At 50.4% G+C, this 15,460-nt stretch overlaps 1 protein-coding gene across 1 annotated transcript in view; it reads left to right on the plus strand.

The window, feature by feature from the left end:
* Positions 1 to 15,460, plus strand: part of RAD50 (RAD50 double strand break repair protein) — a 495,519-nt gene that overhangs the window by 224,197 nt on the left and 255,862 nt on the right. The window contains exon 11 of the mRNA XM_085618052.1: positions 13,718 to 13,900. Coding sequence (XP_085474178.1) covers positions 13,718 to 13,900 — 183 coding nt within the window. The remainder of the gene's footprint in view (positions 1 to 13,717; positions 13,901 to 15,460) is intronic.

A 15,460-nucleotide genomic window follows, 5' to 3' on the forward strand; every position in this document is an offset into this window, starting at 1 on the left:
TATACAAGGTGCCACCTGGCACTGGGTCATATCTACAAGGGATTATTTACACCTGACAGGGCCAACTAGACCACTGTCAGTACCATCACAAAGTGAACTTAGTAAATGTAGAATTTATCATAAACATAGAACACAACCAGTACTACTGGTAATCACTGTACTTAGCATCAGCCTGTAACATCAACTACATTAGGCACAGTATCACATCAGGCGCACACTACATTCTGCACCAACCTCACCATCATTAACACATGAGGCCGTCCTCTCCCAAGTCTAAACGCATTAGACCCTGACCCCCTAATTATAACTACATTAGGGGCGTAAATCACACAGTGGGCCATAATCTCACTAGCATAAACACATTAGATGCAAAACAACCTCATAATCATAGATACCATATTTAGAGGTATAGAACACAGGTGCGTAAATCATTCTACATGGATCACATTTCCTAGCACCCAAAATCACAGTAGGGCCTGGCGCCCTATAAACCTAACAATCTCCCTGGCAAACTGGCCATCCCAAAGGGGGCTTAAATGCCCTGTGTCCAGAAAGTCAGGGCTGCTGCCTTGGCAACGAAAGTCAAGGGTGCGCAATCTGCGCAGGCCTAAACGTTGCAGCTACCCACTACTTGCTGGGTAGCTGAGAACCATAACATGGGGGCCTAAACGATGCAGCTGGCACTAATTGCTGCGCAGCTGTAAATATCAAGATGTGGGCAGGGGCTCCTACTGGCCCTGGAAATAGATGTGCCCAACGTTGGAGCCACCTAGGCTCTACACCTCATGTCCCCTGGAGCACACTGGCTCCTGAAGTAATTATGCGCAAACTAGAGAAAGAACTGGCCCCCAAACACTGTGAAAAGGACTGGCGCTTTAAATAAACAGTACATGCCCATGGCTGGAGCCACTCGGGGCTTGGTAATTAAATAATGCCCCCAAAGGTTGGAGCTGACCCCCAATACATGGGGCGCACTAGCGCTGCGAATAAAGGTACCCTTGGGGGGGGTCTGGGACCGAACATGGGCCCCTCTCCCAACCGGCATCACTCACCGGACAGGACTCCTCTTCACTCGCGGTGGGGGCAGGCACTGGCAATGAGCCTCGAGCCACCCCCCCCCCCGCCCCCGCCTCTCATCTGGACTCGTGGGCGCCTACGGGGCTCTCCCTCTCCTTGGGACCGGGACTTGTAGAAGGAGCCTGCGAGGCTCCGGGTGGATCTCGGGCGGCGAACGGGACTTCCTTCCCTCAAGCAGAAGTCCCGCCCCGCTCCAGGCGTCTGGCCGCCTGACTTCCGGTTTTGCCGCGGGCCGCGGCGGTGATTTATTCTGTGGCGCAAAACGAGGGGTAGGCTCCCTCGAGATAGAAAATAAATTTAGAAGCGGGGTGGGCACACCCGCGTTAGATTCTAATAAGCGGGGTGGGCACCCGCAATGAAGGGGCCACGGGGGAATCCCTACGCTGGGGATTCCCGCTGAGGTGATTGCAGCCCAGCGCTGCGAGTGGGATGCAGAAGCGCTCCCTCCTGGAATAATTACAGCGCTCTGCAAGAAAATAAGAATAAAGCGCTCACGAGGCGCTAGGGTGTACAAAACCACAAAGTCCCAACGAATAGCAACTGAAGCAAAAGGGTCCCAGCAACAAGGTCCTCACAGATGAAGAGGGCAATACAGGGCAGAAGGGTCCCAAGAAATCCTCCAGGCTTCCAGGGGCAGGGCAGGGCCCAGGGAGGCAAGCAGCAGCACACCCCTGGTAGATTCAAGTCCAGAGCAAGAACCTTTTCATGGGGTCACAGCCCCTTCTTTTATACAGCATTTTCCTTTGTTCTGCAACTGTAGAGCAAGGGGAGAACCAGATACAACTGGTTCAGGAGCACTTTGCTTTGCTCAGCTCCCCTCTCTATTCACAGGACAGGCCAGGGACATCAGACGGACCACAGGAGGTGGAGCCAGCATTGTGGAGGGAAGGCCCAGCCCTATTCAGGTCCCAGGTGCAACTCCTCCCTCCCATCTACATGCAGATCTCTCCATTCACGACCGGGCAGACTCACCCTGGCTCCTGAAATTCCCCAGCCCTCCCAGCCCCTGTCAATCACAAGCCAGACATGCAATTCACACCAGGTAGGCAGACACACAGCACACAGAAATGCCAACTTCTAGAAGTGGCACTTCTCCACCAGTCACCATAAATCTGTGCACACCATTGCGCAGCATTTATTCCCACGAGTTCGCACATAGTAACCTCGACCCTGCACTCCACTCACATCAGGAATTACCATGGACACACATATCCTCCATGCATTCCTATGGGAGGGAAGGCCAATCTCACCACACGCACTCAGAGAGCGCCCGCACTTTACACTGGCCCACAGTGCTAAAGTGCCCAGAGGTCTAAAACCACTACCACCATGTCAGAGCTTAAGGCAAAAAGTTCAGGGGTGAATCTGCCAAAAAGGGCCAAGTCCAACAACCATGCACGGCCTCTTGTAACAATTTGTATTAATTGAAACAAATTCATTCATTCAACGACTCCTGCATGCATTCCCGCCTCTTCCTCTCCTGCTCCATGTCCTGAAGAAGATCAACAATGACCGGGCCCAAGTCATCCTTATGGGACCAGATTGGGCAAGGAGAAGATGAACATCTGTCCTTCAATGAATCTGCCACTTGTGCAGGATCTTCTGTTGTTGCTGCAGGGCAGGGCCTTGTACCCGTGCCTATCCAATCTGCATCTCTATGAATGGAAACTGATTGGCAGCATTTGACCTGATTACTGAGGTCATTGATGTCACCTGCAAAATTGGTGTACGCCAGTTGATTCAACAGATTTGTGGCTTGGTGCAGTACGCGCCAAATTGATACACTGAAAACTGCCAAGTTGGCTGAAGTATTGATGTTTGTTTTGTTCCTGGCCCAGCAAGGACTTACTTTGGACACATTTAAAGGCTATTTGTTGGCTCTTTCCGCTTTCTTTTACATTTTCTGAATCAGCTATAATTTTTTATGTTCACATGTTGTTTTTGAATTGTTTGCAACACTTGTTTTCATCTAAACCTTTTATGATGCCACAGTGGGACTTGAACTTAGCTCTCACTTTTTGTGCATCCCTATTTGAGCCACTTCTCAGTCATCCATTTAGGCCTCTGACATTGAAAACCGTCTTTCTTGTCACCATAACTTCAGCTCAATGTGCGAGTGAGCTGCAAGTTCTTTCTGTCAATACACTTTATACAACATTCTGTCCAGATAAGTTTGTGTTGAGGGCCTGAGCTTCTTTTCTTATGAAAGTGGTCACTTCATTTTATGTCAGGCAGGCTACTGCCATCCGGCGTTCTTTGATCTGTCTCATCCCTCTGAAGAGGAAGAGACACTCCATTGTTTGGACCCCAAGAGAGCACTAAACTTTTGCATAGATCACACCAAAGAACAGGTGGACTAGTAACTCTTTGTGGGGTTCTCTGGGTCAAATAAGAGCAAAGCAGTGCACAAACGGTCCTTCGCTTGATGGATTGTTCTCTAAATTAAGATCTGCTGCGCACTGGCTAAGAAACAGCCTCCAGAAATCTTGCTTATTGCACCAGAGCCAAAGCTGTTACGGCTGCACTGGCATGTGGAGTGCCTGTCTTGGATATTTGTTAGAACGATACATGTAGTCTGCCGGTAGACCCTGCACCTGAGAGCACGAACAGCCTAAGAAAGCAACTGACATTAGGATGCTTGGGTGATGCTTATATGCAGCTGTGCCCATCACATCTGGAGTAGAACAACATTGGTGAGAAGGTGCACCTTGCCACACACTGGCACGCAGGAGTAGTGCTTTAAAATTTACAGATCCAGCATTAGGAATGTTCACGAGGTGAGGAATCTGTAGATCGAGTATACAGCAGAAAGAGAGTTACCAAAGGTAAGTAAATTGTTATTCCAGGCTGAAGGATCTTCGTTTTTTTTCTTCAGTGTCTTTTTTATGTTTTGGGGGTTCTCTTCTTTTCAGCTATAATCTAAATATTTGAGAATCAAAGACTGGTAGTATGGAGATTACTGTGATGCTTTGTGTTAGACCTGTCAGCCCTTTGGGTGGTCCCTCCTCATCATTATTTATTTTGTCCCACTTTTGCCTCAAACCCTGTTTGAATTTTTCCTTTTTGGGAACCACCAGACTTTTTAGTGTTGCTGCAGATTCAGGGAGCCATTTTACCTACCCCTGAAACTTCTGTCTGAGGGCCTGGAGCACAAAATGGTGGCCACCTGTGACATCACCAGCATCCACTGGAACCTGCTAGCACCTTCCAGAACATTCCAGAGTCCTGTGACAGTTGGAGGCGGTTTAGAATGTTGGGAAGCTAAGACAGAGAGTTGGCAGTTGGAGCTGGCAGTTGGCACCTGACTGGTGAAGAGTGAGCAGCAGAAACCTGAAGGAGGAAGGAGTGAGGCAGCAGGGGTGGAAACTTGTGCCTGGAGTGGGGTCCATAAACCCACCCTTGATACTAGTCCCTACTGACTGAGCCCAGCCTGGAGCCCTGTGTGGGAAGAAGTCAGAAACACCATCCTAAGGACCTGGACAGCAGGAACAGGCCTTAGAAACAGAGAACAGCAAGATCCTGACCTGGAAACTGGTTTCCCTGGAGTCCGACGTCGAGTAGCCTGAGACCTGGAGCCCGAGGTGGAGAAGCGGCGCTGACTGGAAAAGCAGACGTCGTACCCGGAGCCGCCAGAGGTCGAGAGAGGGCGCCGTCAGAGGTCGTGAGGAGTACCAGAGGTCGAGGAGGAAGTCACCCGAGGTCGAGTGAGCGGCGTCATCGGAGGAGTGAAGTCCGCCCTCCGGAGTCGTCGGAGACCGAGGTGAGGTGTGCCGGAGGTCGGGAGTGAGGATCGCACTCCGGAGTCGCCGGAACCTGTGAGAATCGTGCCGGAGGTCGGGAGTGGAGGTCGCACTCCGGAGTCGCCGGAAACCTAAGGAGAGGAGCACCGGAGGTCGGGAGTGAGGATCGCACTCCGGAGCCGCCGGAAGTCGACATCGAGTCAAGGCCGGCCGACGTCATCGAGGTTGAGGTCGCCATCGGACCGGAGCCGCCCGAAGTCGACATCGAGTAAAGACTGCCCGACGCCATCGAATCGGAGGTCGAGATCGAACCGAGGCCGCCGACATCGGAACCGGAACCGCCTACCGGCGTCGTCAAGAACTGACATTGTGCCGAGGCCGCCGACATCGAACCGGAACCGCCTCACGGCGTCGACACGACTCCAGCGGCGTCGGAGCATCAGAAAAAGGGCAGTAAGTGGAGTAGAGGGCGCCTAAGGCCCTGTGGAGACCTGAGAGACTGCTCTAAGGGGCTAGGGAGGTGCTGGAACCAACCTGACTGTGCCAGGGGTGAGCTGGGACTAATCTAGAGAAGTTGTGTGGAGGGAGAGAGCCAGGTCTCTGGTATTCCCCCCTTGATCTACCTCAGTTTAGGCCTCAGCCTTGTCCAAGCCAGGGAGTAGACACCCCCAAGCCTTCCACATCCCCACAAGCTGTGCCTGGGCCAAATCAGCCCTTAGGAATTCAAATGTGATCTGATTCCATGAGTGTCACTGTCAGCTTTTAATTATTTATTAGGGGCACTGTATTTATTGTATTTAACCTATTTATTGCTTCACTGTATTTATTGGTCCACAGTATTTATTGATGCACAATATTTATTGGTTTACAGTATTTATTGCCTCAAAATATTTAATTGCCTGTATGTATTGCACTTATATTTATGCCTTCATTATTTATGATCACCCCTATTTATTGAATCATTAAGCCAGTATTTATTTGACCTGCACTATTTAAAAAGTTTGTATATTGTGATTGCTATTTATTTATCTAATCAGCAACTAAGAGAAAAAGAAGATAAAGAAAGATATTTTCATAATTTTTACGGTGTAGAGTCGTTTTTGGAACGGATGCACGCATGGTTATTGTTTGGGTATGTCGTATGCTTAGCACGGAGCCTGATTCCTGACCACTCGAGCCAAGCTACCACTGTATGTTCTGGAAAGACTCCGTTACCACCAACCCTTACCGGTGTGGGAGTGGAGTTTTTCTAACTTAATTGGTGTTCAGTGGTGGGATAGAGCTGTGCCTACGTATACTCAACAATAACTGTGGGTAGTCCATAGGCCTACACCGGGAGTTTTCTCAAAGCGGCCTTCCTAATTGTGGGTTTTTGTTTTTTCCAAATTTACTCTGGTGGTGGGAGGAGGTATTATTAAAGGTACCCCCCTGCATAGTTACTGCACAAAACCTGTCCTCTAACCTGAGTGGGCGAGATGGAATTTGTACTAGAAAATCTAGAAACGTACACTGTGGCCCAACTCAGGGAGTTTTGCCAGCGGGAGGGGGTGTACTGTCCCCCAGGAGCAAAGAAGGGTGCACTCCAAACCAGCTTAAGGGCTTGGGGGGGAGGCACGCCGAGAAAGCAAGGCTGAGGAGGACAGGGATAGAGAGCCTGACACCGAGGGGGCTGAGATGTACCAACCTGAGGTGGGGAACCTGTCAGCGGGGCCCAGAACCATTTCTAGGAAGGGCAGCAGTGCCTCTAGCGGTGGCTTGTCTGAAGTGGAGTTAACAGACCGGAGGGAGAAAAGACAGCTCACATGGGACTTAGCAAGGCTGGAGAAGGAGAAGGAGGAGCAGAGGATGGCCCATGAATTACGACTGAAAGAAATAGATCTTCAGATCCTGAGAATCGGGGTACAACCTGTTCCTAATGGTGGCAGCCAAACCCAAGAGATCACCAGGGAACCTAAACCATACCTGCCAAAGGACATAGTAGCTAGCTATGGAGTGGGCGACGATATCGCCAAGTGGCTAGCGGCCTATGAGGTCTCGTTGAGGGCCCATGGGGTTCCAGAGAAGTACTGGGGAGGGGGATTGTACAAGTACATGCCTCCAGCTGGTAGGGATGCTTTATTGGCCCTCGAAGAGGATGAGCAGACCCACTACCCCACCATGAAACTGGCGCTCATCAGAAAGTTTGGACTAACACCTGAAAAGTACAGACAGAAGTTCAGGGGTAGTCACAAACTGGGCACACAGAATTGGGTGGACTTCCTGGACTATGCAAAGAAGGCACTGGAAGGTTGGATTCAGGGCAGTGAAGTGAGGAACTACGAGGGGTTGTTTGACCTAGTACTGAAGGAACACCTGCTCGAGAAATGTTTCCCTGAACTGCGGCAATACCTGGTGGATAGCAAGCTGACCAGTCCCCGGAAGCTTGCTGAGGAGGCGGACATTTGGGCTAGTACCCGGGTGTCCACAAGGGGGACTGGAGGGGATACTCAAAAGGCCGGACAGGGCGCCCCCCAGAAGAAAGAGGGAGGGGAAAAGAAAAAGGAGTTCTCCAAAGGCCCCCAAAATAACTTCCAAGGGAAGGGAACAGGATTCACCCCTAGGGCTAACCCACCCAGAAACCCTAATCCTGGCCAGAGTCAGCAGCCAAGGGTTGTCCATTGCTATGAGTGCGGTGGCGTTGGACACTATAAAGGAGATCCGAAGTGCTTGAAACGACCACCCCCTCCCACTGGAGGAAAGACCCCCGGAGTAGCTAGTGTAGTGCTCGGGGAGGAGATGCCCTTAACTAAGGGAAGGGAGTGGGCGGGTGTCACTTTAGTGTCCCTGGGAGAACGGGAGATGGTTCCTAAGATCCAGGTGCCCGCAAATACCGCAAAGTATGGGCAGTGGGTCACCATCAACGGCCAAAGAGGGGAGGCTCTGAGAGACACAGGAGCCAGTATGACTATGGTGCGTAGCCAACTGGTGTCTCCAGAGCAGGTAATTCCCGATGTACTCCACCCAGCCGCGATGGCTGACGGCAGAACAGGCCACTATCCAGTGGCCGAGGTTCCCTTTGAATGGAGGGGGGCTTGCAGGTTCACTTCGAGTTGCCGTAAGCCCTGCCGTGCCAGTCGATTGTCTGCTGGGGAATGACATGGAGCACAACGCTTGGAAGGAGGTGGAATACCGGACTCACACAGAGATGCTGGGTACACCTGATTGGGCCTGTGTTAGCACAAGGTCCGCGACTACCCGAAGAGGGAGTTCATTTCGGCTGGAGCCTGGAACAAAGGCCCAGCCAGCTGCCAGTCAAGGGAAGAACCGAGGACAGGAGGAGCCTGCCTCGGCGTCCCCACCCCGTAGGACGGATAGGCCACCGGAGGTGGTGGACCAGGAGTCTGCGGTGGGGGACGTTACCAAACTGGAGGACCTACCCATCCCGGCCGAGTGGCACGTGGAGGGAGGCCCGTCCAGGGAGGAATTCTGCCAGGGCCAGAGGGAGTGCCCTACCCTTGAGGGGCTGAGGCGACAGGCCGAAGCCCAGGCAGCAGGGAACGTTGAAGGGAACTACAGTGTTTACTGGGAGGATGGCCTCCTCTACAGTGAACCCAAGGCACCCCTACACGGATCGTCACGAGCCTTGGTAGTCCCTCAACGTTATCGAGCCTTCCTTCTGGAGTTGGCTCACGAGATACCATTGGCAGGACACCTGGGGCAAGACAAGACCTTCGCCCGTCTTGTCCCACACTTTTATTGGCCTCAGATGAAAGTGTCGTCCGATACCTACTGCCGGACATGTGTGTCTTGCCAAGCCAGTGGGAAAACAGGGGTGAAGCTGAAAGCTCCCCTGGAACCACTTCCTGTCGTTAGCACCCCCTTTGAAAGGGTGGGCATCGACATTGTGGGTCCGTTAGATCCACCAACTACAGCTGGTCACAGGTTTATCCTGGTCCTGGTGGATCATGCCACACGGTACCCAGAGGCAATACCTCTGAGGACCATAACAGCACCTGTTGTGGCTAGGGCCCTGATGGGAATCTTTACCCGAGTGGGTTTTCCCAAGGAAGTTGTGTCCGACAGGGGGACCAACTTCATGTCAGCGTATATGCGGGCAATGTGGAAGGAGTGTGGAGTGACATACCGGTTCACCACTCCTTACCACCCCCAGACCAATGGTCTGGTGGAGAGGTTTAACAAAACCTTGAAAGGCATGATCAGAAGTCTGCCTGAAAGCCTGCGGAGGAAATGGGACGTCCTCCTACCCTGTTTACTTTTTTCCTACAGGGAAGTGCCACAGAAGGGAGTGGGCTTCAGCCCCTTCGAGCTTCTGTATGGACACCCTGTACGTGGACCTCTCAACCTGGTGAGAGACGGATGGGAAAGAACTCCCAGAAAGCTTCCCCAGGACGTGGTGAGCTACATGCTGGCCTTCCGGAGCCAAATGGCTAAGTTGTGGAAGCAAGCTTCTGACAACTTGGAAGCCAGCCAAGCAGTGATGAAGGCGTGGTATGACCACAACGCTCACCCGGTAGAGTTGGAGCCTGGCCAGAAGGTGTGGGTGATCGAACCAGGAGAGCTTAGTGCCCTCCAGGATCGCTGGTCAGGACCCTTTGAGGTGTTGGAGAAGAAGGGTAAGGCTACCTACTTGGTGGACCTGAAGACCCCTCGTCAGCCCCTGCGGGTGCTGCATGCCAACCGCCTCAAACCCCACCACGAGAGGCCCGAAGTCATCTTGATGATGGTGACTGACGGAGGAGAGGACGTGGAAAGCGAGCCTCTCCCCGATTTGTTTGCGTCTCAAGAAAAGGATGGGTCGGTGGAGGGAGTGATTCTCTCCCCATCTCTAACTCCTGAACAGCAGGAGGACTGCCGCCAGGTCCTGGGGCAGTACTCTTCGTTGTTCTCCCTTGTCCCGGGTAGGACTCACCTGTGCGTCCATGACGTGGACACAGGAGACAGCCCACCTGTGAAGTCCAAGATCTACCGGATGTCAGACAAGGTGAAGGCCAGCATTAACAGTGAAGTCACTAAGATGCTGGAGCTAGGAGTGATCGAACCTTCTAGCAGCCCCTGGTCCAGTCCGGTGGTACTAGTACCAAAAGCTGCACCACCGGGTGCCCAACCGGAACTGAGGTTCTGTGTGGACTACCGGGGACTGAATTCGGTGACCAAAACTGATGCTCATCCGATCCCTAGGGCGGATGAATTAATTGACCGGCTGGGAGCTGCCCAATATCTAAGTACCTTTGACCTTACTTCAGGGTACTGGCAGATCTCTTTGACTGATGGAGCAAGGGAAAGGTCAGCCTTCTCCACGCCCAATGGCCACTACCAGTTCTGTGTGATGCCCTTTGGGCTCAAGAACGCACCTGCCACGTTTCAGCGCCTGGTAAACCAGATCCTCACCGGAATGGAGAGTTTCTCTGCTGCTTATCTGGATGACATAGCCGTCTTCAGTAACAGCTGGAAGGATCACTTGCGTCACCTGCAAACTGTTCTCCAGGCCCTGAGACAAGCTGGATTGACGATCAAGGCCAGCAAGTGCCAGATCGGGCAGGGGTCGGTAGTGTACCTTGGACACTTGGTGGGTAGGGGAGCGGTGCAACCCCTCCAGGCGAAGATCGAGGCCATCATGGCCTAGGAACCCCCCAAGACACAGACTGAGGTCCGAGCTTTTCTGGGCCTCACGGGATATTACCGCCGCTTCGTGAAGGGGTACGGTACCATCGTAGCCCCCCTCACGGAGCTCACGTCCAAGAAACAACCTCGACGGGTAGTCTGGACGGAGGCTTGTCAGCAAGCCTTTGAGAGATTGAAGAAAGCCATGTGCGAGGCCCCGGTCTTAAGGGCCCCAGACTTTTCCAAGGAGTTCATTGTCCAGACAGATGCATCAGAACATGGCATTGGGGCAGTGTTATCGCAACTCAACGAAGAGGGTCTGGATCAACCCGTGGTCTTCCTATCCCGGAGACTACTTCCCAGGGAACAGAAGTGGAGTGCAATAGAGCGTGAAGCCTTTGCAGTGGTATGGGCTCTGAAGAAGTTGCGGCCATACCTGTTTGGCTCGCACTTCCTGGTTCAGACCGACCACAGACCCCTTCGTTGGCTGATGCAAATGAAGGGGGAGAATCCCAAGTTGTTGAGGTGGTCTATTTCCCTACAGGGAATGGACTTTCAGGTGGAACATCGGCCTGGAGTGGACCACGCCAATGCAGACGGTCTCTCAAGGTATTTCCGCCTTAGTGAGGAGAACTCCCAAGGGGTTGGGTAGCTCTCCCCACTTTCAGCTGGGGGGGACGCGTGTTAGACCTGTCAGCCCTTTGGGTGGTCCCTCCTCATCATTATTTATTTTGTCCCACTTTTGCCTCAAACCCTGTTTGAATTTTTCCTTTTTGGGAACCACCAGACTTTTTAGTGTTGCTGCAGATTCAGGGAGCCATTTTACCTACCCCTGAAACTTCTGTCTGAGGGCCTGGAGCACAAAATGGTGGCCACCTGTGACATCACCAGCATCCACTGGAACCTGCTAGCACCTTCCAGAACATTCCAGAGCCCTGTGACAGTTGGAGGCGGTTTAGAATGTTGGGAAGCTAAGACAGAGAGTTGGCAGTTGGAGCTGGCAGTTGGCACCTGACTGGTGAAGAGTGAGCAGCAGAAACCTGAAGGAGGAAGGAGTGAGGCAGCAGGGGTGGAAACTTGTGCCTGGAGTGGGGTCCATAAACCCACCCTTGATACTAGTCCCTACTGACTGAGCCCAGCCTGGAGCCCTGTGTGGGAAGAAGTCAGAAACACCATCCTAAGGACCTGGACAGCAGGAACAGGCCTTAGAAACAGAGAACAGCAAGATCCTGACCTGGAAACTGGTTTCCCTGGAGTCCGACGTCGAGTAGCCTGAGACCTGGAGCCCGAGGTGGAGAAGCGGCGCTGACTGGAAAAGCAGACGTCGTACCCGGAGCCGCCAGAGGTCGAGAGAGGGCGCCGTCAGAGGTCGTGAGGAGTACCAGAGGTCGAGGAGGAAGTCACCCGAGGTCGAGTGAGCGGCGTCATCGGAGGAGTGAAGTCCGCCCTCCGGAGTCGTCGGAGACCGAGGTGAGGTGTGCCGGAGGTCGGGAGTGAGGATCGCACTCCGGAGTCGCCGGAACCTGTGAGAATCGTGCCGGAGGTCGGGAGTGGAGGTCGCACTCCGGAGTCGCCGGAAACCTAAGGAGAGGAGCACCGGAGGTCGGGAGTGAGGATCGCACTCCGGAGCCGCCGGAAGTCGACATCGAGTCAAGGCCGGCTGACGTCATCGAGGTTGAGGTCGCCATCGGACCGGAGCCGCCCGAAGTCGACATCGAGTAAAGACTGCCCGACGCCATCGAATCGGAGGTCGAGATCGAACCGAGGCCGCCGACATCGGAACCGGAACCGCCTACCGGCGTCGTCAAGAACTGACATTGTGCCGAGGCCGCCGACATCGAACCGGAACCGCCTCACGGCGTCGACACGACTCCAGCGGCGTCGGAGCATCAGAAAAAGGGCAGTAAGTGGAGTAGAGGGCGCCTAAGGCCCTGTGGAGACCTGAGAGACTGCTCTAAGGGGCTAGGGAGGTGCTGGAACCAACCTGACTGTGCCAGGGGTGAGCTGGGACTAATCTAGAGAAGTTGTGTGGAGGGAGAGAGCCAGGTCTCTGGTATTCCCCCCTTGATCTACCTCAGTTTAGGCCTCAGCCTTGTCCAAGCCAGGGAGTAGACACCCCCAAGCCTTCCACATCCCCACAAGCTGTGCCTGGGCCAAATCAGCCCTTAGGAATTCAAATGTGATCTGATTCCATGAGTGTCACTGTCAGCTTTTAATTATTTATTAGGGGCACTGTATTTATTGTATTTAACCTATTTATTGCTTCACTGTATTTATTGGTCCACAGTATTTATTGATGCACAATATTTATTGGTTTACAGTATTTATTGCCTCAAAATATTTAATTGCCTGTATGTATTGCACTTATATTTATGCCTTCATTATTTATGATCACCCCTATTTATTGAATCATTAAGCCAGTATTTATTTGACCTGCACTATTTAAAAAGTTTGTATATGGTGATTGCTATTTATTTATCTAATCAGCAACTAAGAGAAAAAGAAGATAAAGAAAGATATTTTCATAATTTTTACGGTGTAGAGTCGTTTTTGGAACGGATGCACGCATGGTTATTGTTTGGGTATGTCGTATGCTTAGCACGGAGCCTGATTCCTGACCACTCGAGCCAAGCTACCACAGTGTGTCCGGAAGACCACCACCACCCTTTCAGAGTGGGAGTGGTTTTCTAACACTTTGTCTATAGGACAAAATTAGTTCCAGATGGAGACATAAATAAACCAACACATTGATGCCCAACTGTATACAGCAGAGATCATTTCATTCATCCTTTTTCTTTATTTAGAATTCTCAGAGAATGACCACCATTGTTTGAAAGTTAAGGAGACCTATAGGCTTCTGCTAGCTCCTATATTATGTTTTAAGCGTTTTGCTTCAAATATCTGAAGGTAGCTATGGAATTCTTCTGTTACTTGTACTCTCCTCTAAATATCTCACCAACTTAACATTGTCTACGCAGGTAGCACCCACTTCCTCCTTTCCCCTAAGATGTCTTACTTCTCCACCAATGACCGTCTGTTCACCTCCCATACACTGCTTACCTCCCCACCACTTGGTTGCATACGGGATACAAGTATTGTCTGTGGTAATTTCCATTATAGATTGTAAATACAAACTGTCCTGTCCTTTGATAGTTTGAGGCTTTGGGAAACACATATAGATGTTAAAATCAGATTGGCAACATCATAATAAAGGATAATGTTTTATAGTGGTTGAGAGCAGGAAGTCATGCATAGTTTGTTTAAGCTTTTTTGATTAACCCATTATGTTTCTTGGTTAGGAGCGTGAACTTGATGATGCAGAGAAAAGCTTGAACATTGATGCCTTAAAAGTTGAAGTGACAGATCTTCAGAAGGAGAAAGCCGAATTGGACCGAGTGTTGCGCAGACTGGATCAAGAAATGGAGCAGCTAAACATGCATACTACAGCACGTACTCAGCTGGACATGCTGAAGAAGGACAAGGTAACATATTCCTTTCCTTCTGATTTTTTTGGGTGTTATCTGTGCCTACAACTGCTATCTGCAAAGTGGTTAGCAAGCAAGCGCTCTATTTTGCAAACTTAATTACCTGCCGCAAAAACTCCTTTCTGTTTGAAAGTACCTTTGTTATGGTTTACACCTTTGGGGGGAAAAATGCGACTTGCATCAGCTGTGAACCTTTGACATCCATATTGGTTCTTTACTTTTTTGCCTCAAGGTTTTTAATTTCTGTTTACTCAACTATTTAGGAGCATTATTATAAATTAATGTACAGTGTGGTGCATGCTCATAAGATGATATAATGTAGATTCTCATAACTCCGCAGATACGTCTGAATTCGAGGACAAAAGAAATATAAAAAATAAAAAATACATAATCCATAGTTATAGAAATGGCTACCCTCACGCCCAAGTTAGTTGTTCTTACTTCTGTCAAGCTTATTTCTTTTGCTCAAGGGGTGCGTGAAATAAAGAGTATACTGTAGGGGGCACTAGAGAGAGCAGCCAATCTGCCTGTTCTGCTGGAGACTTGGGGCCCGATTCACAGAACTAACTCAAGACAAAATCCTAAACTTACCACCATTTTGGTATTCACAGGAGGCACTTACTCATTTCGGTATTCACAGAAGTTAGGAGTCCTAACTTTAGGACTCCTAAATGCCTTCTGTAAATACCGAAAGTCTTAAAGTTAGGATTTTTCACAGTTTAGGAGTAGTAAAGTTAGGACTCCTAACTTTAGGACTGCTAAATGCCTTCTGTGAATACCGAAAGTCCTAAAGTTAGGATTTCTTTCAGTTTAGGAGTAGTAAAAGAGTCCTAACCTTACAACTCCTAAACTGAAAAAAATTCTAACTTTAAGACTTTCGGTATTCACAGAAGGCATTTAGGAGTTCTAAAGTTAGGACTCCTAACTTCTGTGAATACCGAAATGAGTAAGTGCCTTCTGTGAATACCAAAATGAGTAAGTGCCTTCTGTGAATAACCAAAATGGTAGTAAGTTTAGGATTTTGTCTTAAGTTAGTTCTGTGAATTGGGCCCTTAGAGATTACAAGTGACACATTTAGTGTTCTTTGTTTTTATTACCCATGTTTTTGTATTTTTCTTTGTTACCGTTCCCACTTCTTAAATGCACAAGTCTATCCGAGAGGGGCATATATATTGTCTGTTTATAATTCTAAGGCCATCTCCTGATCAAAATGTTGACACGTCATCGCTGGCTCAATGTCAGCTGCAGTTGTGCTCACCTGTAGATCACAACATTGCAAACTGGCGATAAGCGAGGATGGAGTGCCTGCACTATGCTTTGGGGGCTCTTATAAATAACATTTTGAAAATGATCAGCATTAGCCAAACTCTTTCTGCTCCAAACTAAGATCAGTGATAGCAGGGACATCTTAAGAATTTTGGGGGGCCGAGGCCAAACCTAAATTGGGGCCCCCTGCTCACAACAAATTAGAATTTTGCTATGCATTTTTATCTCAAACATGACCACGTGGCAACTTTGGTGGTATAACTGAAAACCCTTGTCCTTGGCCAGTTCACC

This window comes from Triturus cristatus, chromosome 7, assembly GCF_964204655.1.
Source record: "Triturus cristatus chromosome 7, aTriCri1.1, whole genome shotgun sequence".
Lineage (NCBI taxonomy): Eukaryota > Metazoa > Chordata > Amphibia > Caudata > Salamandridae > Triturus > Triturus cristatus.